Raw genomic sequence first — 27,963 nt, 5'->3', positions numbered from 1 at the left:
TTCCACAGAGCCAGACCTTCTTATAACACTTTAAAGTTGCTTTTAATCAGTAGTTTTTGATGCTTTCTGAAGGTTTTTTTACATTTTGATCCTTATGCCTTGCCTAACAGCATTCTGAGTGTGCTTTACACATTTTATCATTGTTATATGGTTTGTTTCACTAAATGCCTTCATATAACAACTTATGAGGGAAAAAAACATGTTTGTCTTATCATTCATGTTCTTTAGACAATCACTAGGAAATTAAAAACTCTGTAAGAGTATGTAAACTTATGAGCACAACTATATAAAATTACTTTACATGGCAGGTACAAATTGACACATGGATGTGAAACATTTGTCACCTTAAAAGAAGTAATATCCAGCTGTAATCTAATCATGAAAAATGTGTTTTAATGCCATGTCAAGCTTTCCCCTTCTACATCTGATCAGTCTTTGATTATGTTGTTTATGTTCAGGCACAATGATGATTTATCACTTTAGGAGGCTTGGATGGAACAGGAAAAATGAACTATTTGAAAATAGCGGGAAACTGAAAAGGGCTAAAAAAAGAAGCCAAAGAAAGTCTTTTTTTTTTACTTTAAGATGAAAATGCATTTAATTATGTTTGCAGATGTGATTATCATGTGCAATCCGCTTTGATTTGATTGTGATAAAACAACATTTATTGTTGTTTTATCACACCAATGAATGTAGTTTTTATTTAAAGGTGCAAAATTAGCTGTACATTCATATCTGTATTCATTTCGTAATTCTCAGGCTGTTGGCACACGTCTATTCATCTCGCCTCAGCACATGTCTGATTCTACCTCCACCTTTTCCCCTCCCTAGTGTAACCAGCTTTTGAGTGGCTAGTCATTATGTTATCTCACTGACTAATTCATGGTCGAATCTGGTTAATCAATGTGCAAATGCATGAACGCAGCCGCAGGCCATTGTGTGCTCAGGTAGACAGGTGTGTGGGCCCGGACTCTTTAACTAATTGGGTGAACTCCTGACATTTGGCAGGCTTTGATGAAATACTCACACTGAGGCAGACACACATGCACTCTTAAAGGAGAGTACATCCAAGGGATCTGTTAATTAATCTTGTAAAAGACATCTTGCAGTAAGGGCCAGTCTCATTTCAAATGAAGTGATGCCATGTCTCTCGTTCTCTCTTTCCCTCGGCAACCCAATGCGTTAGCAGGATTCTTGTAGTGGGTCTCTGTTATAACTTTCATTAGTCTAAATTTTGGTTGGTTTTAAATATTTCTCATGTTCACAGCTCAGCTTCCACCCAAATCTAATTCATGCAGGAGCACGTTCACTCACACTTACTATTTTATTCATTACATTTTTTCTTTTAATATGAGCAACTTTTCATTGTGTCAACGGCTCAGCTGAAAGCTGCAGAAGATTAATCATGCAGGCTCCTGCCACCCATAAGCAGTGCTGCCACTGATGGCAGCCAGTTGCCCTGAAGCCGTGCTACAGATTCAGTCAGTACTGACCCCATCGTGTCTTGCTGCAGCCAGAAGACAAAGAGGCCGAGGAGCAGAAAAAAATTGCTTTAAGAGGAATAAAAAGCCATATGAGTAGAGAGATGACAGGGGAAACAACAGACAGGATCGGAGTTGATATTATTCTTCTTCAGAACCCTTGGGTCCTTTACTAATCAGCACAGCTTCCTTCTAAAGATGTCCCACAGGTTACCTCAGGGACAAAGTCCTATTCAATTTATTCAGTTGTCTGTACTGCTCACCTGCAGCACAGGTGCAAACAAACAAGCTGTGATGGCTGCTGTATTTTTTATGAAAGCTATTAGATATTAACGTTTTGACCTACAATGAAATGCAGGAGTAAAATAGAAACACCTGCTTAGTCACAACAGGCTTGCAGATGATAACAAAGTCAAGGTTTTATTTTCTTTATTTTGTTCCATTATTTAGCAATTTGTACTTCTGAATTGGATAACCGAAGAGCACTGGCAAAGATAATATCACCTCGCTGTTGTGATGTATTGCTTTTCTTCATGCTTCAAACAAGGAGGTGAGCTTTTCCTATTATTGGAATATCATGCACCTCTTCATCCCTGGCATAGTTGTAGTCTGTTGAAAAAAAAAAAAGCTAATAACAATTGTTGAAGAATGGATGTAGGAAGGACAGCGCAAATATTGACCTGGCCATAGTGCTTTTGCATTACATAATGTTAAATATATATAAAAAGAAACAAAGCTTGTTTCTTTAAAGTTAGAGTAACATGTCCTTTGGCTGCTGGAAACCAAAACATGTAATGAAATTTTCACTTTATATAATGAGGCAATTGACAGAAACTTTTATAAACAGCTGCTGCATTAGTGGTGTTATAATCTAAAACCAACCCTTTCAGCTTTATATAATGTTCTACTGTTGTTCTCTGATTAGATCTGTTTTTTTTAATCCCAAGAAATAAAAACAATTATAGCAAAATCTAAACTTATTTCATGTGACTGAGGTGAGAGACTCATTCATGCTAATCAAAGAACCAGGGTTATATTCACAACCTTAAACTTTCTTTCTTAGCTTTTTTTTGTGTCTCACTATTGGGAGAAATGACTACTGGATTGGCAGACATGCCTGTTTTAATGACAACTTTTCCCAGAGGCTAATCAGTAAGGGTTCACACAAAGAAAGCCTGCACTTATTACTAAATGTGCCAAAACGGCAGTAGTCACATCAAACTTGTAAATTTTAGCAAACGTGTTGTAGGAAGCCCAGCATGCAGGTGCACGCATCCTGAATAGAGACTCCTTTAAAAAAGGCTCAGTAGGATGCAAACCCCCTGGTGGAGTGTGAATGAAGACCCGGCGGGGGCTGGAGTCCCTTGCTAGATTATGCCAGAATAATATCTTCCACAATCCAGTGTGAAAGATGCTGCTTTGATACAGGCTTTCCTGTATGTGGTTTTGCCCAAGACACAAATAATTGTTTGGTATTCCTAAAACCTTGCATGCTGTCCAAATCCGCAGTGGACTCACTGAACACAAATTATGTGGATGCCTTTGCTCCTCTGAGGCAAATGGAGGCAAGTAAAAAGAAGTCAGTTGTATTAGAGAGCATGAACCAAACACTTTTGGAACAAAAGCTGGGTTAGGTTGCAGGGCGGCCTTTATGTCGTTAGGGGAAAATTAATACTGCCTTGGAACACAGAAAGGGCATGAATTCCACTAACTCGATTAGCTGAGGTCAAAGCAAGCAGTAAGGTTGTTTTAAAGGATAATAATCTAAGCTCAACTTCTCCCAGAGGTTCAAAGGGAGAAACAGATAGAACAGTGGGAAGGTCCTACGATAGACCTCAGCACTTTGCCTCTCCTCACATAGACATCACTGGTGCCAACCATTCAAGGATAACACCTCATCAAATTTAAGCTTTTGATGAGGTCATGCAGGGGGCATTTCCCATTTCCAAAACGAATGCTATGAAAGAAAGCCCAGGACAGTTGCATAAAAATATGGAAGCTGTCTGGGAAACATTTTTAAGCACCAGATGACAAAACAATATAATGTTTTGTCATCATGTTATAAAATATGATGAATGTATGTTTTATAATTGAATAAACATTATAAAACATGCAAGTCGAAAAAAATGTATCATTAGTTTGACCATTTGAAAGTTAAGGTTTTAAAATGAGGTCAAATTGTACCTGGTGTAGTTACATACATTGATTGAAGCAGAGTTTCTCCTCTTAAACTTAACTAAAATAAATGTAGTTCCAAATAAAGTTCCCTTCTTTGTCTTAAGCACAGTGCTTGTGATAACACAACCAGAGTTTTGATGACTCTCTATTTGGGACCCTGACTCCCACAGGTCCTGGTGTGACCTTGCAGTGAGAAGTTGTTGATGCTTAAAATGTTTTGATAGAATGAGTTGCAGTTAAATCCACTCAAGTTTATTTGTGTAGCATTAAATGACAACAAAGTTAACATACATCCATAAACAAAATAAGAGAAGAGGTCTAAAGAAGGTTGAATAATATACAATCAAAGCTTTAAAAAATAGGGGAAAAGTTAAAAAGTTATTGATCACAATCAGAGTGGATACATGAAGAATGGAAATGGAAAAAACAGCAGTGCTAGAAGAGGTGCCCAGCTGCATTGTGTATTCCTACAGATCTGATCCTTCATCCTTCCACTCAACTCTTTGACATTACATCAGTAATTCTTCAGATCCTCACTGTCTGCCTCTGATAAGTTCTGTTTTCACCTCAGTTTCTGTTTTGACACCTAAATTCCTCTTGTATATTCTGCATGTGCCTGTGTAAATGACACATTTTTGTCCATTGGACATGCATTATACAGTATATAGAAATGTGCAATGTATATGTAGATTTTTCGCAAGTTAAATGACATCAAAAAGGACTGGATGTAATATTTGATGTGTTATACTCTTAGTGTCATTCATTTATACTCAGCTTGCCAATAATAATATGAACTTTGTATTTACAGTACATAAAATTACAAAATGAACCTTTTGCCCCACTGTCTGAAATTAAGTCAGACAGTTGCATAAACTCATACTGGCCTTGTTGCTCACATTTGTAGATGTAGCCCAAAATGCTAAAGCTAATGAGAGCAATAAGTATGTTGTGATGATGGAAAAGAGGAAAATGGAGTAAATAAATGTAGTTTAACTGTCAATATTGTCATTCCAATATCAGCTGTGACAGGGGAAACACCTGCCACATGATTCAGAGTCAAAGCCTCACAAAAACCCAGTGATATATAAGATGGAATTGGAAAGATACAGGGAAGTGATAATGAGGTGTTTGAGATGTATGTATGTGTAAATGTGTATACAGTATATATATATATATATATATATATACTGAAATAATATTCAAATAAAAAGGAGAGCCACTCACCATTCCCATCCATCATTCTTTCTCCCTCATTTAGCATCCCAACACACTACTTAACTGGAGAGACATCTAAAAAGGAAGGTATTAATGAGCCCAATTGAAATGCTGACATTTAGCCAGTTTGGAGGAGGAATGGAGTGATATGGAAAAAGAGGTATCGAGGGTATTAGGGGTGACAGTGGGAATAGATTTTGTGACTTAATTTTGAATGATTAGTCATAACAGCAGGGCATCCAAATGCCACCACTGTCAAGATTGGAGGGTCTGTTATGTCTGAGTGCAAGTCTTTGGGAATATTGTGGCCTTTACATCAATGACCACAGTCTAGAAAGGGTAATTTCTCTCTAACATAAAAAAACCCCCCAAAAAACAGATGACGTCAAGGCAAATGCTGCCATGTTTGTCAAAACTTGTTAATGCGATGCTATTTCTACTTGTTGTTTAAAGTGAAAGTAATTATCATGCTGAATCCCAACACAGTTCTCTCACTAACTACCACATCAGGCTTTAAACAGTTAAATGGAAATCTCCAGAGAGCAGGGAAGTAAATTGAGCCAGGTCACCGCATCAAGGCCTTCACACCTGTGTTTACTTTAAATGTTACTTGGCCAGACAGGGATTACAGAGAGAATCACCAGCAGGTGCTCATGCGTGATTGGGTGCATGAAATGTCATCATCTAAGCTCCTCATCGCCCCAATCATTGATTCATGCTACAAGGCCTTTTCGCCCCTGTCACTGTCATGGATCATTTGCTGTGACACACCATTTTGGTGCTGAGCTGTTTGGCCTTGCTGTGCAATGTGTATGTAATATGGATGAACTGAGCTTAGCAGAACACACTGAGTAGCTGCACTCTGCTGGCCTTCTGTTCTGCAGGTAAACAGCCTCAGGAGCTTGCATATCAAACCTGTCCTCAAACTTGAACTTGCTTTGTGAACAATATTATATTTAACTTGTTTTTGCTTTAGTTTTAAATATCCTTTTTTAATTGGTGTTATTCTTTAATTTACTTTTCACTCCGTAGCTTTTATCCTGAGGCAGTGAAGCTTAAGCTTACCTTTCCTAGGACTTTGAGTCATCCTGCTTTGGCTTGGTGCTTGCTTTACCTTCATATAAGTACTTTAGCAGTTGAATGGGCAGACCATTTAATCAGCAAGTTATTATACATATTAACTGATTCACCAAATTTCAGATGAGATGTTCAATGGTTGTCAAAAGTATTCACAGCTCTAAATCATTCACCTTTAAAACTAAAGTATAGCTTGCATTTATATTCAGACCCAATGAGTCAATACTTTGTAGATACAACTTTCATTACAATTGCAGCAGAGCACCTTTGTGATGTCTCCCCACTAGCCTTGGTACAGACTTAGAAGATGCTGCTCCAATTTAAGCTCAATTTAAATTTGTATTTGTCCATATGGACAATTATTAAAGGTTTTATGGTTATACAAAACAATGTGTGAGCTTTCTGGTCTTAGTATTTAAAAATGTATGTTGGAAATAAACCTTTCAAACAAAGATCAGGGTGTCCAGTCTTGATCATGGTTTTGGTAGCATCAATTTCTGGATTTATTTTGCTACCAGTGATAGAAAATCACTGGTAGATTTTGCTACAAGAGCAATAATTTTGTGGCACTAATTTGTAAATTTGCAATTTTATAGTATATCTTCAATGACAATTTTACTTTGTGTTCAATGCAAAATGTTTGGTTATGTTTTTTTGCTTTTATTTTGACATCATTGATAGTGGGCCACAAGTATGATGTTCACCCATTTCTTACTAATGCAGATATCTTACTCGTTTTTCAGGCCTACAATAATGTATTTCCTCCTTTTAAATTAAACTATTGCTATGCTGAGCAGGTAAGAAGAAAATAATTCCCAACCATTTTCTTGTTTGTTTTAATTGGAAAAAAAATGTTATACACTGAGTACCTTCAACTTTTGGCCTGCGGTGAAAAAAGTTTGGACATCCTTGTATTTGTTCATTGCATAACGTGGAAAAGGAAGAAGACAGGGGACGGCCTCCAAATTTTTCAATCTTACCTCAAATCAGCACTTAGAAACTGGAAACTTTGAGACAGTTGTGTGTCCCAATATGACTTTTATTCCAAGAATACATCTAAACAGATTACGGAATCGGTCGAGCAGGTTGATGTCAAGCTTTTTGAAAGAAATACCTAAAACCTTATAGTCAAGCCCAGTTCTTTGGCCCATTTGTCAAATATATTACAGTATAAGCCAGGTCTATCCAGGCAGCTGAGGAAAGTAAAAATGTGTAATTGCTCAAATTCTTCTGTTAGTGTTTTATGAAAGTTTTTATAAAGAACATTCTTACTCCAATGTTCTTGGAGTAAGAATGTGTTGTTAGCATATGTTGTTAACTTCAACATATGCATGTTGACATTAACAACATGCATATGTTGTTAACTTCATATGCATGTAGAAATCTGAATCTTTCTAGTTAAATTGTCATATTTTTCAAATATTTGTGCTGCCACCGTTTAGAAGAGTATGGACATTTAGGTGTCTTCTCAAATGTCCTCCTTACTTTATTCAGACCATTTTTAAATGGTCCTTTTGGAAATAAAATGTTGTCCATTCTGAGTTTACATCAACAAATAGCTCAGGCACAACAGCTTCAACATATCCCAGTCTACCAAACTGTAAATTTTAGTTTACAGTTTGGTAGACTGTAAACTTCAGATTTTGGAAAAATTCTAACATGAACCCCTGTCCATGTTGGAAAACCCATAGGTGCTTCTCCCACATGTTTCCCTTTACTTTCATTTTTGTGCAGACTTTTCTTTTCTACAAGAACCCATTTCTGTCAAAATTTCAGACAATTTTAAACTTTTTCCCTTAGAAAGACTTACTATAGGTATAAATCAAATCTCTAATGCTGTCAGGAAGTAACCAATATGAACCAGACCTGTCAGTTGCTAACAACACTTTGCTGCTGTCATTTGTTCCATTATAACATAGCAACACTTTTGTAGTTGTCTATCATGGCATTGTTATTTTAAAAAATGTTCACATTGCAAAGAAGATTGAAGTGCCCATCAATATTTTACAATGTATGCAAGTCAAAATGGGGTCTAGGTTTGAAGGCTCATGTTTTTACTTTAATAACTGTAAATATTTAGGGTGCGCTTCCAAGAGGATGTGACATGTGCTTCTATTTACTGTTTGTTCTTGCTTGAAACTATTTCCCCTCCTGCCATTTTACAAGACTCCATCTGTTGTATATTTAAAGATTGATTACACAACTCTGTTGTGCTAAGATGAGCAATTTTGGAACATAAAACGAAATAAAGGAACTCTGGTATAGAAAAGGACCTTTTCAGCCTCATATTTTCCCCCCCTCTCTTCTGTTTGTTGTTTTTGCACATTGGAATCATGTATGAGTTTGGTTCTCTGTCTGCCTTGAACACCAGACCATACTGTGGCATCTAGATCAAAAATGTGTGGCATCATCAGGAGAAACAATGTTTCTTATTGGATACATTTCTAATTTATATATTGATGTGAAATGAAGGCCAGATTTCTGTAGTAACTCAAAGTAGTCATTGGGTTAGAGGTTGGGTAAATGAGCACTATCCAGAATCCAGAAGTGGAAACATAATTTCACCATAAACCAGCCATGACCAGGTGCTCCTTTATAAGGTTTTCAGTCAAGAAATTAGTCCCACTAGTTGTCAGTGGGATTCATTTCTTGACTAAAAAAGAAAAAAAAAACTTTTTTTCTTGATTGAAGTCTATTAAAAAACATATCGAACTGTGACTTTTGTGTACCATTAACCCTCTATCTTCTAATATAACAGGCATAGAATGTGCACTTTAAACATTGTGTGTATTTTCCGATTCCTTTGTTCGACTTATGTGCTTTACATTTGGGCAACATCTTTTAGAATAAAAAGGTGTTTCATGTAAAAGTAAAAGACATTTTGAAAGTTGAGGGGTACTTAGAGAGGAATATCTGGACAGAAGAGCAAAGAGAGCACTGTCTGACGAAAGTGAATGAGCCTGGACTTGGGGGAAAGGATTATACATGAGTGCAGAGAAAGACGGGGAAGAGTCTTCCTTTCCAAGTGGATAAATAATAAATGCAATGAGCTTACGGCCGCAGTCTAATGCAACAGATCAGGGGTCATTGTCGTGATAGCCAAGCCTCGGCTGTGTTACCATGTGTTTTGGCAGCTTTTATCTATCCCCCGCGGCTCTTTGAGAAAACTTTATTTATGCTCTGTTTTTAACTTGGAAGCCTGGAGAGAGAAGCACAACACTTTGTCATCTCGGTGGGATCACAGATGATTCAGTCACCCAAAAAAAAAAAGAAAGCAGAGGGGAGGCTGCACAATAAAATAAACAAGTAAAGACAGGATGTGGAGCGAGAGACAGACGAGAGGAAAAATGAGGAGAAAATAGCCGGAGGACGGTTGAAGTTATAGGAGTGGGCAGCACAGATAGGGTTGGAGAAAGATGAAGAAATCTCAGATGAAGGAGGAGGGGATAAGGATGCTTTTGTTCATAATCTTTTTTGGCAAGTTCTTTTTCCTTTATAGCACCAGGTAAAGCTCTCATTTTATGAGTCTGCCTAAGTGCTATCTACACTTGTAAATAGCTTAAATTAGTCTCATAAACAAAGCCCTGCACTGATTTCATAGAACCAAAGATTGCATGAATAATACACATTGGCTTGTAAAATGATTCATATCTCTAGAACTTCCTCACAGCTTGTCATGTTGCAGCTACAACCTTCAAAGTATTATATTGGCAATTTTATTGATATATCACGAAACACGTAATTATGAGGTAAAGATAAAAATAGGCTTGGTTTTTCTTTTTTTGTTATTTTACTACAAAAAAATCTGAAACAATGTGAAATGTTTTTTGATTCAATATTTCTATTTGTAGCACCTTAATAGCTATGCATGTATGTATTTATGCTGCAAGGTGCAGCTCTTCCCCAGTCTCAAGTCTTTGGCAGCCACTGATTGGTTTCCTTTCAGCTCCATCCGTCTTCCTGTCAAATGAAGGCAGACATGTCCCATACATGACTTTCCACAAACTTTAAATGAAACTTCGTGTGGCTTTCTTTTAACATTGCCTTTCTTCTCACCACTCTTCCACAAATGCTAGATTTGTAGAGGGCACAGCTTATAGTCCATGACAAAGGATTCTCGCAACTAAAGCCCCTTTTCCACCAGCTCTACTTCAGCAGCCCGGCTCAGCTCGGGTCTATTTCAGAGTAACTGCGTTTCCACTGGCCCAACTCGGGTCTGTATCAGAGTGACGCCTCCTGGCGGTGGGGCAGTATAGCTCTAGATCTCTCCTCTAGTTACTGTAGTCCTGTTGGCTGCTCCTTTCGCTGGCTGCTCTCCATACTAGGCCTGAGTTTAAGTAGACTGTCTATTTAAACTCGCAAACTTCAGTGTTCTTCACAGATGAGCTTAAATTAAATTACACACAGTGTGATTTAGTAATTAGGTGATTTCTGAAGGCATTTGGTTGTTTGCTCAAATTATGAAAACCATCACTTCATTCCCTTCCACTTGCAACTATCTGATACATTGTGTGGATTTTTAACATTAAATACCTACCAAAACACAAAGATTTTCTGGTTGTATTGCAATAAAATGTAGCAAACTTTAAGGAATTTTACTACATATAATGGTATTATTTTGAGAGTCCAAGCTGTAACCCTGTGTGTTAGCAGTAACCCACATATTTTTACATTTTCAAAGTCTTCCTTGATTATTCATCCAACACATATGAGCATTTATTATTTGAGAAAAGCTGGCATCCTGCCACAAATGGATTTAATATTAAAACATATTGCTAAAAAGAAAGCAGATAAATCAAATTCATACAATTTTTATTCATACAGGCTTTTTATGTTGAGCTACTCTTTGTTTTACAAGCTTTCTTGTTCATTCTTACACTCTATATGCTGTTGCTTTCTTACCACTCCCTTTCTGTGTACTGTCATCCAAGCTCTTCCCATCTCTTATTTTCTTTCTTTCTTGAGGCATGCACCATTATGTATACTCCTGTGTCGTGTTATACAAGGAAGATCCTCCCCAGACAACAGCGAGAGCAAAAAGAAATATAACGAATCGAGGGAGGGAATAGGAAGCTGTATTTGTTTGTCATTGCACTTATCCTGTCATGTCTTACCCTGCTTACATTGGAGTGTCTCTGTGTTTGTTTTTTCCCCACAGGTGCACGTGTCTTTATCTTTGTACATATGCTTTCTCTGCATGTTTTATGTGTTTCACTTTCAAATCGTAATAAACCCTTTGCTTCCCTCTCGCCCTCGGGGTATTGCCATTTTTGGTGTTTGCTTTTCTTTGCGTTCATTTTGTCTGAAAACTGAAGTCTCTCATCCCCGTCACTTCCTTCCAGCTTCGCTAATTTTCGCCCTCTCTCTCCCCTTGTGAAGAGTGTGACCTCTGCAACTTTATTCTGCCCGTCGCTGGGGACATTAGCCAGCGCAGGTCAATGAATATTGATGAGCTCACTCAGAACCCACTCAGTAAAGGCCAGACGCAGAGATGTCTACGTCCTCCGGCTACACTGCCGCTCCCAGTCCGATACACTGACAAGTGCGTTCTCTCCTCTCTCCCTTCCCTTTAGTTCCTCTGCCACTCAGGTCAAGGACTGGGATAATTGCCAAGTTGCTCAGAAAATTATCAGGCAGTTTTGTTGACAGGGGCAAAGGTTCACTTCTGTTTCACTACAAGCTTATAAGAATTCAGAAAGAAGAGTGCATCTTTGACTTGAGTTTGATTTTAACAGCACCGCATTAGCCTACTTTTGTTATGAGATGCTTTGTTGATGTGATGGGTGTAAATAGAGATAAATGAGCCTAAATAGAGATAAATGATTTCCTGGTTCAACCTTGTTCCTGCCATGCGAATAGAAGATCTGAGATAAACCTCTGTTATATCTGCTATAAATGTCGGTTTATATTCAGTTAAAATACAAGGTTTTTGCTATTTGCAGCTTTTTCTCACTAGTATTTTAGACTATTTAGTCATGCAACATCTATGTATGAATTCAAATAATTTTTTTAAAGGGCTTTGAAATGACATTTGTTGTGAATCGACGCTATATAAATAAACTGAATTGAACATCTTTCTGCACTGTTGCACACTGAAGGGCCTAAGCTTTCATGATAAATGCAGTCCAGTCACTTCTTGTGGGCTGCATCACTGTTCTGTCTCCAGCCCAGTCAGCTGTCCTGGATAACTGACCCAAGAGTGCAATAAATATTGGTGTATATGTGTCAGTGGAGCTTAAGAGGGAGTGAAGACTATTTCAGAAACCTACCTAGGTTCCTGAAAAGCTTCCTGCAGTGAAAACGCACCATATTTCTATAATTTATGTTGAACTGCAATAAACAGGTGCTGAAGTTTTCTTATTAATGTTTGGGTCATGGAAGATGACCAGAAAGAACATATGGTGTGTGATGTTTTTTTTGTTTGTTTGTTTTTTTCCTGCTGGTCTTTCAGTCTCTATGGGAAAATGTCTGCACTGAAAATTGGTGTGGAGTGCATCTACTGCTTCCTGACCTTCTTCTGATGTTAGCTCCCCCTCATAAATTTACATAATAGCTTTAAATATTTTATTAGGCCTTTCTAAACTCTGTTTAGGCTTCTGAAATGTGCTTTAGGTGCGTAGGTAATAAAAGACACAGACAGAAGTCACAGTTTGATGAATTGCAGAAAATATGTGGGAGTTGCAGAAGGTAAAATGCCTCATCTTATTGGTGTAGAAATGTTTGCCTACAGTGCTTGCATATAACTGTGTCAGATATTTTGTTCCACATATGGCACTAGATGTTTTATTAATTGTGGTGCATTTACTGTTCACACAGATTGTCAGAATCAGTGAAGTTTCCAGTAAAGGAGTGCTTCCAAACATTAATCCAAGCAAACTACCGTAAGCTTTTTTGAAATTTGGTCCAGACTGATTCAGTCCTTGGCAGTTGCTGTAAACCATAATAGGTTAATTTAAAGGAAAACACTCCAAATTTAGTACAGTCAGGAAAGGCTTTCAGCCACTTTAGACAGCATCCATGTAAGAAGAACAGACTTATTTTTCTGCTTTAGTAGATGACCTTAAAACACCTCAGGAGGGATGGTGGAAAAGCTAGAGAAACTGTCAGACCAAAGGTTTGTATCACTGTGAGATTTTCACAGTAGAATATACCTTAATACTAACTCATGGCTTTACAATAATACATATAACCTTATCCAATTGCTTTTAGTTTAGTGCTGTTGATTTGATTATTACATGGCATGCCGTAGTCTTTGTTTCATTACTCTATGCTTCAAACAGCCAGAGGACCAAAGGCTTTCCAGCACTTAATTTGGAATCTCGGTCTTCTAATTATTGGAACGATATGTTGAAACATTTATGATTACTGAAACCATAACTTGTTAGATTTTTGGTATGCTTGTTTCATCTGTAGTTCATGCCCTCTCTTTGATGGCCTCTCTTTAAAGTGCACTTTGTGGCCTAGAGTCTTTCATATAATAGTGCAAAGACCAAAATGCATCTTAGTTTTTGTATGTTGGAACCCATGTCTTTTTTTTCTGCTTTTATATGTTTGTTTGCATTCTTTTGTTTGGGTTGAAGTTGAAATTAATAAATTTTGTGTTCTGACATTTACCAGTATCTATTAGAAAAGCCACAGTTCCCAAAAACTGAGCAAAAACCAAATTAGGAAGAGTTTAATTAACCAGTCTTAATATACATGTCAATCGAAAATTTACATTATACATCAACTTTAACGTTAAGCTTTTACTTTTAGTATATTTTAATGAGCTTATGGCCTGCAAATTTGGCACCGATTAAGGGATATACAAATTCCTGTCTCCCAGCCAATTTCCAGCTACTTTAGCTTTGCCTCTTCTGAATGTAATGGCAAACCATCAGTGACAGCAGGATTTAAAAGTAAATAAATAGATTATTTACAAAGAACTGTCCCCAAAGATCATAAATATGTGCCTTACATCTGTTTAAGCTTTCAAAGCAGGTTCTTGCTTATGATGCTTACCCATCCAGACAGACTATTGTTGGTATTCATTCCCCTAGTGTGCGTCAAGAATTATCTACAATTTTACCTTCATGTGTCACATGTACATGAAAGCTGTTGAAATTTAAAAGAGCTTAGCTGAGCTCATTGAAGTTTCAGTATTCATCCTGAGAGAGCCTACTTTTCAAGAAAACACTGCGATATGGGAGAAATTATTTTTCTGCATTTTACTAAAGTTCTTGCATTCACTTGATTCTTTCCAAGTCTGTGTCAAACTGTTTACCTACATTAATTATCCTCATTACGCTTTGGTGGTTGTGTGCATTTTCTCTAAATAAACTAATAATCTCCTTCCATGTTAAAGGAGTCAAAGCAATGTGGAAGTGTACTAATCTATAATCTATCGGACTTCAAGCAATTGGATAATAATGAAAATGTTGTTTCATATGACCTTGTTAAATGTAGTTAAATGAATATGAAATATCAGGCTAGATGTGTTTGTGTGCACTGCTGAAATCTCACAATCTATCTATATCCTCATCTATCTCACACATACCCATGACGACACTACAATTACTTTATAAAACATGTAATTCTTGTGTAACTCTTCCTCCACATCTGTACAATCACATTCACTGTGTCTTTGTATGTAATAATAAACAACAAACTAGGTCAATTGATTTTTTTTTTACATGCACAAAGAGATTGTGTTAAAGGTCTGTGCCCTCGCTTTTGAGAATCAACCATTCTTACAGTAATCATATTTAACACTCCAGCTCTTGTGTCTAGTTTCTTTTTTTTATCTTTGTGTTCTAAAAAAGATGCCAAAGATCAATGAAGTGGCTACTGGTTACTGTTTTTCTTTTTTTTTTTTTTACTTCACCCATTTTTAGTGCACTTAAGGCATTTTTCTGCCCACCTTTGGCTCTCCTTGTTCCTTTTCATCCTTCTGCTGAAAGCAGGGTTAACTTTAGTCATAGTGGAAAAGCATGAAGTAGTAGATTTAATTTACAAGCATCGTTTTCAGGGTCAGCACAGTAAATAAAATGGGTTTCATCCTTTTTGTTCAACTTTCCTTTCATGTCTGTCTCCATGCTCTGTTTGTTAACCTTCAGTCTAGCTGAAGTTTGTTAGTTTAAAATGTAATGTTGTGTTTCCCTGTCTGAGCAAGCATGTTTTTTTTTATGTGTTTGGTATCACAATACGTTAGCAATATTGTATCTGATTGAACCATAGGATTTTTTTGAAAAATGAGAACAAATTGTTTAAACTATTTGTGGAACACTATGCAAAGAAAAAGGGAACAAACTCCCTATGCCAGTTACAAAGCAAGGTGGAGACGTGTGAAAAAGAAAATACTGAAATTTCAATAGTCTGATACACATCCAGTCTTCCGCCTGATTAAAATGCAAACTTGCGTTATGAAAGCTGTATAAGAAAATTCATACAAACCTTTCTAAACTGAATGCTAGAAGATACAACGCAATAATGCCTAAAAACTCCACAATGCAACACAATACCTAAAACCAAGTACCAAACATCATGTCAAGTCATAAAAGGAAAAGAAGTTCTTATTTGTAGTATTTCCATCTGAGCTCAAGTAATCAGCAATCCAGTCAAATGTCTTTTAGAATCCACTGAGTTCACTGTTGCTAAGCCATGCCACAGTAAGGTTTCCCTATGCAGTTGAAGCTTAACAATGTCTTCCGTGTGAAAAATACTTAAGAAAAATACTTCTTAAGTATAGCAAGGAGGAATTATGTTGAGAAGTCAATATTTGTGACTAGTCAAACAAAATAATATTGGTTGAAAAAGTAATTCTGGAAATGTATCAGTAAAACCAATTCATCTTGAGATATAGTCTTAAAAGGTTATGGAAACAAATATTGTTGCTTTCAAAAAATTCGACAAAGTTTTTGGAAGCACCAAATATCTAGATCTGGTTACACATGTAGACTGATAAATTGTAAGTTATAATTCTTACTGGCAAATCAAGGTGCAGTTTTATTGTAGGCATGAAAGAACCTTATAAAAATTATAACCAATAGTGCAAGGCTCTATAGATGTATCTTGCCATAAGGCTTCTATATTATTTTTGGAATATAAGAAGTTGAATCCAGACACTATTCTCAAGTGTAGTATAATGAAACCCAAGCCATATTATCATAATACTTTCGCTGCAGGCAATCTTGACAATAGAAATGCTATTTTATGAGAATAGTTTTTGGCAACTGGTGGCTGAGGAAGTAGCCAGGATGGACAGAAATATGAAGGTGGAAAATTATACATTAATCTTGAACACAAATATTTTTCTGAGCTCAGACTAAGACAACAATTAAATTTTTCAGAAACCTACCTGAGTTGGTTAGAAAATTGCAAACTGAATACCAAAATGTGGCAAGCTTGTTGGTCCTTTTAAAGACTTGGATTTTTCATTCCTGCCTAAAAATTATAACAATATATCAAACAAAACAACATTGGTCATTGCATAGATTTGAGTGTAGAATGAAAATGAGTTCATAATGACTAGAATACATATATGTGGTGATTTAGTGTACAAATAAGCTGAATGATTAAAAATACACCTTTGGGAAGATCTAATTTCCACTTCAAGTGTAATTATAATAATATTAGCTGCCAGTTCCTGCCCCACATCCCTTGTTCTTTCTGCCCTGCTGCACTATGTTCATTGTGCATCGCAAAAAACAGTTGAATTTAATCACCAGGCACAGGTAATTGCAGTCCTCACTTATTAAGAGGATATAAGCCTCATTTCTATGCAGTAAATGGGAGTGAATCAATTATCAGTCAACTGTAGGGGTGATCTTTTGTGTGTGTGAACTTTTATAAGAATGTTGTATTCATCTTTGTCCATGCAAAATAATGTAGCCATTAATAGTTTAATGTATCTGTAGTTGCAACAAAAACTACTGTTGCAAAGAACTTATAATTTAATGTTCTAAAAAGTAATCCTGATGTTATCCATGTTCTTAAACTTTCTAAGATAAGGAATAAGCATGGCTGTAAAAGTTAGAAAATGCTTCTGCATTAAAAGCAGGTGTTCATAAAGCAGAAAGGCGCTAACACTGATTGACATTATCAGGTTTGCAGATAACATTCACTGATAGATTTGATAGGCTTACATTAGGGCTTTTTGCAGGTAATTAAAATTCTGTTTCTGTTTCTTGTTTGACCTCCATTTTTGAAGGGTCTCAAGTTTAATCTCCGCTCGTTTATTTCCCTGCTCAACTTTATGAGGAAAATGACTCCAACACAAGATATGGATCTGTTGTGCAGCAAGTTAGTTTTGCAAAGATTTTTTACTATTAAAAAGAGAAGCATAACAAATATGGAAGCATAAATCATAAAAAAAAAAAAAAAATGTTTTCTCTCCAGATATAAAACTACTGCAGGATTCACAAAGCAGTGTGCAATAAATACACTAGGAAGCAAACCTGAACATCAAGCCCAGCAAAATGGGAGCAAAATTGCATATTGTTTGAGTTTCAGGTTGCAGAAGTTCTCTATTTAGTCAGTAACACATTCAGAAGTGGTCCAAGATAAAGTTGTAACTCTATTATTATGCTTGTCATCATATTTATATTTATATTTATACACAATATCTATATCTCTTTGCTATAACCCCTTATAGTCCATACCATACATAGTCTTGTACATCTGTAAATAAATATTTATATCTCGTAGAGCACTTCTGGATAGATGCAAACTACATCTCGTTGCTTGTACTTGTGACAGTGCAATGACAATAAAGTTGAATTCTATTCTATTCTATTGGTGAATACCACATTTTGGTTTACAGAAGCATAGTTCAAAAACCCTGAGAACAACTTCTGATGCAAAAGTTAATAAAATGGCATTTCTAAATCAGCGTTTGTTTCTAGAGTTGTGTAGCCCAAGTTGGCAACTTGGTCAAGTAGCTTTGTCATATTTGTTTTAATCCGTTTCAAACCATTCTTCTCCATCTTTCCAGTTAAAACTTTACTTTTGGGGGAATTTTTCCTCCTCATTTTTGATTGTGGGCAGCTGATTTTTGATTCTTGTTTTTGCTTTTGGACTGTGGATATGGTGTATAACCATAGCAACAAGACCGTTTTTTTTTTTAACAGCCTGGAGCAGCAGAACAACATCTCAAAAGCTCAAACACCTGTACCTGTATTATTGAATTGTATGTCTAAAATCCCAAATCTCTATACCTGGTTTTGCTTTCAGGGTGTTTTTCTCTCCTTACCTTCCCCTTTTTTGTCTCCAGGTCCAGGTAGAGGATGTGGAGGATGAAGACAAACGGTATGCCCTTTTCCAGGAGATGTTGGATAGAGCGCAAAAGTGGGAGGACTTTCAGTTGCTCATGCTTCTCTTGCAAGCATGGCCACACATGATGAAAGATGAAGTGTAAGTTTTCTTTTGTAAGATCTGCAGCTTACTGATAGTTTTCTCCACAATGGCATCAACAAATAAAAACAATGCTAAATGCATTATTGTGTGCCCAGATCTTAAAAGTGAATGTTTGGTTTTCAGAAACCATTACAACATCCAACGTTGTAACTTTGGGGAGAATAATACTAAGTGGCCATGACTTCAAAAACATTGAAAGATGAAGTAATATTATTCTTTTGTTATAATGGCACTGCTCAATGGGTTTTAAACTGTGACTTATTAAAGTTAATCTGTAAACGTGGCCAAAAATACTACCCAAAACAATAGAGGAAGCCAACCTGATCTGATAAATCTCATTTTCCAGTGAATGTAAGATGTTTATCTGGGGAGGATGCACTTTGGGATGAAGACCATCTGGCAGAGGCAGCATGTTCTCTGGCTAGGATTTTGATATAACACTTTATCACATTGGGGCATTTCTGGGCACAGCTTCACACTTCCACAAAATGTTTGAATAAAGTTTCAGCCAGAAGACTTTCTTTTCAGGTCAGGCAAATAAAAAAGGGTGGTGTATTTTTTATACAGGTTAAAATGTTTCATTTTTCATTTCAAGATGTTTAGAAATGGCTTTATAGGCAATGTTTGTTGTAGTTCTTCTTACCTAAAGCTTGCTATATTTATCCTTAGAGGGACTTACTTTGACTTTTAAATTGTAGACATTTTTGTGTTTCCAGGCCATTTTCCCTACTATGCTTTTAAAAAGTTTAAAAACTATTTACAATAAGCTGAGTGATAGATGAGAACTGACGTTTTGAGTCGTGATTGACATGCATTCTTATAGAGCTGTACAGGCGCTATGGGTGACTGCAGCACAGAAAAAAAAGAAAAGAACTGTTGTCTACCAGCGGCAATATTTTGACAAATATTAGGCAACATAGCCGTGTCTATAATTTTGCAATAAAAACTGAAAAATATCTTCAGTAATTGTTTACACTTTGATGTCATTCAGAAAAAAGCCTCAATGTATAGGAAGGATAATCTTTCCAGGGAAACAAACCTTCATGAGGTTTTTAGTTTTTTTTTATTGTTTCCCAATAGATTTTGACTACTGCATGTGTCTTTTTCAGAAATGGCACCAAGTCTTTGTGAAATTTGGAGAAGTAAGGCAAAAATTGTTTTTAGGTAAGATGCATATTTAGAGTACATAAGCCATCAAGTGTTTTAGTGTTTTACTCAATTCAGTTTAAAGATTATAAAGGAAAGGCACATATTGACATTTTTAATGGGCTTCTTTTACACAATTCGTTTTTCTTTCACTGAGAGTCGGTTCTGTAATTTGTGTCTTTAATTATTCACAGACACATTGGGAACATGAAGTTGAAAAACAGAGACCATCTGAGCCTTAGCAAAAGTTGGCTCTTATATTGATAAATCCCTGATGATGAGATTGCTTGTCTCCTGCTCTGTTGTTCTCGATTAACAGTGGGCTGTGTTCTAATGAACACAGGGACAGCGCATAGTTAAGACGTCAACGTGGAGTGTCGCTCAAAAGGCTTTGATCTGCAGTTTACATTAGATATTTCCACATGTTGTGTTCTTTGCATCTACCTGAAGATCAAAATATTAACCTGTCAGCAGTCACTGTGGGTATAATTATTTGTAGAGTTATTAGACTCTCACTTGAAGTGAGATTTTTGAAAGTCTGCCAACATTTCTAAATTCAGCCTATTCTGACATTCAGAGCAACTTTGCTGTGTAAGTTCAACTTGCTGTTATCTTCAATCTTTGTTGTAGATGCCTGAAAGAACAGCATATTCACCTCAGTTTTCTTTTCAGTAGCTTATTATGCCTTGTGCACTTTTTTATTATTTGAACACATCAGAGACACAGAAAACAACAAACTGGGTTGCCTTCTCTTAGTAACTATTTGCACACTAAAAAGTGATGTTAGTGTAACCTGACAACGTTTACATATGGTGTGTTCAAAGATTTGAAAAAGGTGGGATTTCTCGATTCCAACCAGTTGATCCCTGATAAACTGATTAACCGTCAAAGCCAGTGGTTTGATAACTGGTTGTTCATTAACATGTATGGAAGCTTTTGTTTTTTTGAGGGGGATTTTTACATTCAGACATTTAATATTTGCATTACACTGCGCTGCAGGGTTGAATCTGTACAGGTCTTAATAACTTTTTTATGATCAGCCTTCAGCTTTCAGCACAGCAAGTTCTGTCTTTAGTACACTCCAGTTGATAAAGGCGGCAGAAGGTCCTGTGGATGGGGCCATAAGGTTTGACAGTGGAGGTCCATATATGCTGTAATTCCTTCACTAGAGCTGCAGGTGAACCCCCTGATTTCCTGAAAGGGTAGTAGGTCACTTAAAAAGCTCATACTGTGGAAATAGCCCATTAGATGGAGAATCAATTCCTCCTAGCACTCACGAATGGAGACAAATTGTTCTGCCTGACTCCAGCTTCTGTGCTGAGCTTTTTATAAAAGAAGTTGGAGAGATAGGATTAGGTTTAGACAACACAGCTGCACTCTGCCTTTGACTGGGGCGCCTTTGACTTTTAGTGCGTTATAACCGTCAGACTGCTGAGGCTGTCATGATCATTTCTTCTAACCTCAGTTTTGTCGCTGCCCTGTCAGATGTAAATAAAATATCAAGCTGATTGTGTGTTTAAGAATTCATTTAAAAACCAGCGATGCTTTCACACTGAATGAAACATGGTGTGTGTGGTTAGAGTCAGGATTTTCTTCAGTGCGACTACAGAAGGCTGTTGTTTGGATGCTGAATTAAGAGCAGAGCTTATCCTTTGCTTTGTCCACAATCTTTGAGTCATGATTCAAAACATGGATTGAGGCTGGCTGTGACTCACATTGCGCCTTGTGACAGATTTGGCAAGAGCACAGACACTAGCAGTGTCATGCTGCAGCACCCTTCTCCTGTTTGTTATTTTAAAGCTCAGAGTGTTGTGTGGCAGCACCATGAGTGAACTCTGTTTGTTCCCATGGCCGCCTCATTCAGAGGTGAAACAACATCTCAGGGCAAGAAACTCGGGATCTTGGATGGCGAGATGCTTTTTTTTACTAAATGATGCTCTCAAAAGCCCTACTTGTCTTTGTCATCATAGCCCACACTTGTTTTGCATGGTTGTACTTTATGCTTCGTTTTTGAGGAAAATAATTAAGCAGACAGATCTGATAATGGATTTTAACCCTCGAAGGATTTAGTTTTTCATCAAACACTGATAAAGTACTTCATTAAACAATAACGTTGGTGCAACAATTTGCTAAAATTTTATATGGGTAGATTTTAATAAATATCTGTGAGTAGAAATAAGGAAAGCTTTATTATTTAAAGCCATAGCAGGATTACCTCTACTGCAAACCTGCAATTTCAAAAGGTCATTCAAAGATTTTTTAAGGAAAGAAAGGACGAAGACAACGAAAATTAGGGACATAAAATTTGTTAAACAGTTCTGAAGGTAAGTCATCACATAAAAATAAACAATCCATATCAAATGCATAATAAGAAAATAAATAATACTTTACTTTATCTTGATTTAAAGGAGAAAAAAGTTGCTAATATTTTTCAAGGAGTTGCTTCCAGTACTGAGCATGGGAACTAAAGGCTGTTTCCTTTCATTCAGTTATGGTTCTGAGACCAGAGAGTATTTCAAGTGTCTAAGTGGTTAATATCTGACCAACAAGTCTGAAGTCTCTTTAGACTTGTTGGGAGGACTTTAGGACTCCCTACCTCATTTCAGATTTTTTGTCTTTTGTTCTCTGTTCAATAAATAATGCACCGCTTGTCATGCTAATCACCTCCAAAATCTTCAGCTGTGCCAACATTCCCAAACCACTGAAGGTGTCTGTACAGTTTTGACTAGGTAATGTTTTTTTCCCCATACATCACATAAATATTTAAAAGCCTCAGCACCACTTAATGTTTTTTCTTTGTAATTCTCTTTCTGTGGCTTGATTTAGATGCAACAGGACCTTTGTTTTGCATTATCCAACTACACTCGCCAACATTTGGTTCACTCAGCAAAATTTGCTGTATATGACTTTCATCTAACATCATGTCATCAAAATTTAAATACCTGTCTCTGAAAATTGACTACTGGTTTTATGTTTTTTTTCCCCCTCTGACTGAAGCTTGTGTATCCTGTATCTGTTGGCCTTGGTGGGAGCTAATCTGTTACTCTGGAGGCATTATTGAAGGTCGTAAAAAGCTCATAAGAGCATGTCAACATAGTGATTCCTGTCAGTGCTGGCAGCTGTCCTCTGGTGTGTAAACACACAGGAGAAGGATGATGCTGAGTGTAGGTGTTTAATATTAACCGCAGGGAGTGGGGGGTTTAGTCAAACATTGTCTTCATAATGTCATGGGCAGAATTCATTCATTTATTTACAAACCTCCTGATCATTCTAGCTGCTTTCATGCCTACTTTGTATTTTTATGCTGCTTTTATTCTTTTTTTTTTCCAATAAGTATATTGTATGCCATATGGTGCGCAAACTGTAGTCATCTGCTTTAATCCAGTCTTTGTCTAGCAGGATTATCATCTGATGTCATAGGACTGCAAAGAAAAGAATGGGTAGTGTTGCAGTTCACTGGTTTGAGGTAGTGAGATGTTGTTTTAGCTTTACAACACAATATATGATAGCCCTAAGGTTAGCAACACAATAACATCAAGCAGCATCTTTACACAAAATGCAGCAAAATGAAAAGCCATCAACATACTTTTTCACAAAGCTCAATATTTCATAGAGGGCAGTCAAAACCAAAACCACTGGATCACTGCTGGTGATTGTACATATTGTATGAGCTGAAGTAATAAGTGCTTACGATATTTAGGTTTTGTCAGTACACAAAGAGACACTAATTTTAGATTTTATAAACGTAATTACCAAAAAATCTTAAAATTGTGTTTATTCATTTTTGATTGTTAAAAAAGATGTCCTCTACTTTTCTTTTTTAAATTCAAAAGCGATATACTCAAGTCTGTTTTGTTTTTCCTTGTCCTTTTCTAAGAAGAAAATTCAAAAGCTATTTTCTCTTGTAATGGGCTTTTTGAAAATGTTTTATTTTTATTTTTTTATTTATTTTTTTAAGTTATCTCCTGTTAGGACTGGTATTTTAATTATGCTATTGAACTGCAGTGAAATATGCTTTTTCTTCATTTTTATACCTACCTTTTTAATCAAGCTTTTAAATTATCGTAATATTGTTATAGATATACACAAAGCATATAGAAAATATAAAGCATATACACATATAGAAAACACAAGCTTGTGGGTATAATACTGCACACAATACATTCATGTGCTTCTTTTTGTCTGCAGGGCCCAGTCAGAGCGTAACCCCTGGGTGATGCTGACCTCAACGCTGCTGACCCGCTGCCAGGCCTCAGAGAGCACATTAGACTTGGGTCAGGAGTTGGTCTCCATGGTGAGGTCTCTTTACAAGACCAAACACAAGCTCCCTGTACAGGTAACTGGCAAAAATGACGCAGTAGTTTATTTTTTTTTATTTGTTTGTTTATGGTTTCTATTTTTCTATAGTTGCCCAGACTGACAGTAGCAGCAAATAATGTTGAAGGAAATGGCATAACAATGTCATATGATTTCCTGCAGCAAAGTAATATGGAAATGTGCTGTATTGCCATGTACACCCGTGTTGAGACCACTGCTTTTTTAAGACCTTGCAGAAATAATCGATCTTTTTTCGCATTAATTTTGCAATCGCAAGTTTTTATGTATTTTAGTAGGATTCTGTATGTCATATGAACAAAGTAGTGCATAATTAGAAAGTGAAATGAATAGTATACTTCCAGCTAAGCTGTGGATTTCTGTAGCTCCTCCAGAGTTATCATACCATTTCAGTTTACAATTATACTCATCGATTTGGTCTTTCACATAAAATCCTATTAAAACAGATTAAAGTTTGTGGTTGTAACATGAAGAACTGTGGAAACATTCAAGGGCTGTACAATAACATAAAATATATAATTTTCAACTCTCCAAGATAAATCATTACATAATGTTTTTTTAATTTTATTTTGTTCTGTAAAATTATAAATCCAGGACTTGATCTCTTGAAATGCTGGTCACCCCTGCAACATAGTGAAGTGTAATGAATGTGGTTTCAGCACATTTTCAATGTCCTTTTTTATCTCAGGGTTGCCCTAAGCTTGTTTAAATTCAGGCAAACTACATTGCAACACCTGCATTTTAGCCCGTATCTTAATACAGGAGCCTAAAGCTATTAGACGGGCAAAGGTTTAGCATCAGCTCTGTGGTTTTTGCAAAGCATATATTCACCAGAAGCCCTTGACATCTGACGTTCCCTAATGCTATTCATGCCCTGCTGAGCACTATGCAAGTATCAAGCCAATCATTCAGCCGGTCATTCTGTATGTCTAAGGCCAGCTGACTGTGATATTAGTTTAGCGCTAATGCTATTCAGTGTGAATAGGCTAGTGTCAGCCTGGCTGTCTGATATTATCGTGGGAAGGAGGGGTGGGAGGTGCAGATGGAGGCCTTTTACTCTGTTCTGAACAGCTTTAATTTGAATCTGCTGAAATGAAACCGCCGAAGCATGAGGGAGTCAGATTGCATTGTGTTATCCATACATTACAGGATGGGACTGCAACAGGATCCAGTGTCTACAGCGCACATCTGTTTGTGTGTAAACCTTTATCACTGTACAGTATAAGCACACTGATTAACCTTCACTGTTTCTCCTCTTTTCTCTCCCATTATTTGTCCTCTTTTCCTCCCTTTTATGCTGTTGTTTTACCAAACTCATCTCGCACATCACCCTCTCTTTCTGTCCATTCATTCGTCCTCTTTCTCTCCTCCGTCAGTGTATCCGACAAATAGCACACCTGCTGCTCCAAAACCAGCCGAGCCTCCAGCAGTCCGCACTGAAACTAATGGCTGAGAGCGGCGATGAGCAGCTGCTGCAGCTGACTCTGGATCAGATCAACGGCATGAGTGCAGTAAGTGTCACTGTAAAAATAAATAAACAAATCTGTAGAATCCCATGTTCAAGTTCAGACTGAGCTGGCTGCACTGCATAGAGAGTAGTTTTGAATGCATTTTTGATAAGTATTCAATTAATTATGCACTTTGAAAATGGCACTATTTTACAGCTTCACTAAACCCAAGATGGTGTTTCAGATTTTTTGGTTCCCTCAACCATCTGTCAGAGCCCAGATGTTTTTGGTTTGTAGCTTTATAAAACATGCAGAAAAAATTCACATGCTATGTTAAATAGAGATTGAAACTGACAAAAAAAATTCCCAATTTTATCAGATACCTAAAATGAATTTGTCAGTTATTCCGTTAGTTACTCAATTAGTTTTTTGTACAACAATTATATTCTTTTGAAAAATAATCCAAAGGTTCTCTACAGTTAGATATGAGAATTATATTATGAGCTTAATATAATTTTGGTTTATGCTTCACTGTTTTTTTTTTTTAAACATTTTTTGCACCTTGATGAAAAAGGTCATTTTGCAATTTGATCAATTTAATCCACATATTGGGTGCTATTATAAAATCCTGGCTAATTATAGCCTCTTGGGTAGTATTTTGTCAGATTTGTTTAATTTAGTGTTGCACCAAAAAAAGAAAAAAAAACTACCAGGAAAAATCATTGGTCATTATCTTCATCTTCCTCCTGCACACTAAAAACACTAAAGTTGTCTTTTTTAATCTCAGAACTGAATAGCTTCGCACACACTTCTTCTATCTCTGAGACAATTTTGCTTTTGAGCATGTGCTGTCCTTTTCATCAGCATTTCAAAACCCATTGGTAAAAAGTCATATATAAGCCATATCGCAGTGCCAAAAAGCATGTGAAAAAGATATAGCGGCTTATAGTCCAGAAATTATGGAATAGATACTGAGAGGTCCACTTTGAAAGCACAGTCAATATAATTCTGAGATGCATGCTATTTTTCTTTATTTGAAGGCTGAGTCTTTTGAACAGTCTTCATACACCACAGTTGTGCATCAGCAAAATAAAATATTGATTATTTCTTGCAGAAATAAAGTTGTTGTAAGGTTCCAGATGGGCAGATTTCTGCAGCTGGATCAATGTTTTGGCTTCACCATGTCAGTGGTGGCCTCACATCCAGTTCAGTTTCACTTCTTACAAGCACACAACTCTGACTAAGAAGCAGACAGTAGAAACATAATCAGATCTCATCCTGAGGAGTCAAAAAACATAGCCTCTGTTCTTTTTTAAAGCATCCTTGGGATACATTCAAAGTCTTAACATTTATATAAAGCAGTCTTCCTCCATTTGCCTATGTTTTACATTTTGAGAATTCATGCTCAGATAAGGATGTAATCTTTTAAGAACGTGTCAGCTGCTCTCCACAGTTTCTCCAATCAGATAAGCAGTTGTCATAAAGAAGGCCTCTAAGACTCTGTGGACCCTTGCTTTATTCCTACATCAGATAAGAGAAAGCCTCAAAATTAACTGACTAAGCCTGTATTAAATGAAAAGATCAAGCTCCTATTTCATTAGACCTGCTTTTATCCCACAGTGACATAAGACAAGAACTGAGGGACCTAGAGTGTGGGGACTAGTGAGAGAAACAATACGAGTTTTAAAAAAAAAATCTGGTTTTAAAGTGGGAGTGAGAATAAGGACGGGCAACGGAAGGGAGGTGTTGAGATGGGCATATGTGTAATAAATTGTTAAGCTTTAGTCACACGTATTACCACTCATTGTTCTTGCAGAGTCATTTTATGGCTATTGGTTTTCTTTAACCAATAGCAGCACTAAGAGAGTGCCTGATTATCATTTGCACAGTAGTGTTTGTTTCTGACTTGCGGCACACTGTATTATGAAAAAGTGTGTGTGCCTACATATTTTTGTTTATGCTATTATGTCATACTTAAATGTTTCAAATCACTAAACTAATTTTTATATATGACAAACATCACCTGAGTTAATTTCAAAAGCAGTTTTTAAATGCCAGTTTTGGTTACAATGGAGAAAAAACTCTATCCAGAACTAACTGGATGTATTTGAATTACCTGCCTCCAGAAAACCACAATGAGATCCTTTATCATTGTGAGATAATGGAACAATGGTGAACCTCCAAGAGCTCACCAAGAACTCATCCTACGGTCATAAAAAGACTGGTCTAATTTGCCTTAGCGTAAGGCTGTGGTTCAAAATTCAAAAATTCAGTCTGGACAAAATATCATCGGTGGAAGAAATTCAATGTTTGTCTTCCATTTTCCGAAATAAAACATATTGATATCCTAGTAAAATATTCTCTGAACTAATGAGACAAAAGTTGAGCATTTGGTTCCCAATACATTGTAAGACAAACTAAACCTTTCAGAAAAACATTATTATCCTGCTCCTTCAACATAATTGTGATAGGATGATTTGCTGGGGCAGCTTTGGGGCAGCTTTGCTGCTTTAGGACATGATTTATTTGTATGATGGAAACATCACCTTGAGCGGAGAAGCACCAGCCAGTGTACCTCTGAATGCCTAAAAATAATCAAAAAAACTAGACTGGTGTTGTGTAGTAGAAGTCTAGTTCTGACTATGAATAGCTTTAAATAATTGCTTAGGGAAATTATTAATAAAACTATT

The 27,963-nt window shown here is 36.6% G+C and overlaps 1 protein-coding gene across 1 annotated transcript in view; it reads left to right on the top strand.

Moving 5' to 3' along the window:
- The window catches only part of nbas (NBAS subunit of NRZ tethering complex), a 165,563-nt gene that overhangs the window by 122,734 nt on the left and 14,866 nt on the right, over window positions 1-27,963 (top strand). The window contains exons 50-52 of the mRNA XM_028040395.1: window positions 18,202-18,341; window positions 23,679-23,826; window positions 25,202-25,336. Coding sequence (XP_027896196.1) covers window positions 18,202-18,341; window positions 23,679-23,826; window positions 25,202-25,336 — 423 coding nt within the window. The remainder of the gene's footprint in view (window positions 1-18,201; window positions 18,342-23,678; window positions 23,827-25,201; window positions 25,337-27,963) is intronic.

Source organism: Xiphophorus couchianus, chromosome 15 (assembly GCF_001444195.1).
Source record: "Xiphophorus couchianus chromosome 15, X_couchianus-1.0, whole genome shotgun sequence".
NCBI lineage: Eukaryota > Metazoa > Chordata > Actinopteri > Cyprinodontiformes > Poeciliidae > Xiphophorus > Xiphophorus couchianus.
The sequence above is the reverse complement of the archived record's forward strand: the minus strand, read 5'-3'. Positions and strand labels throughout refer to the sequence as shown.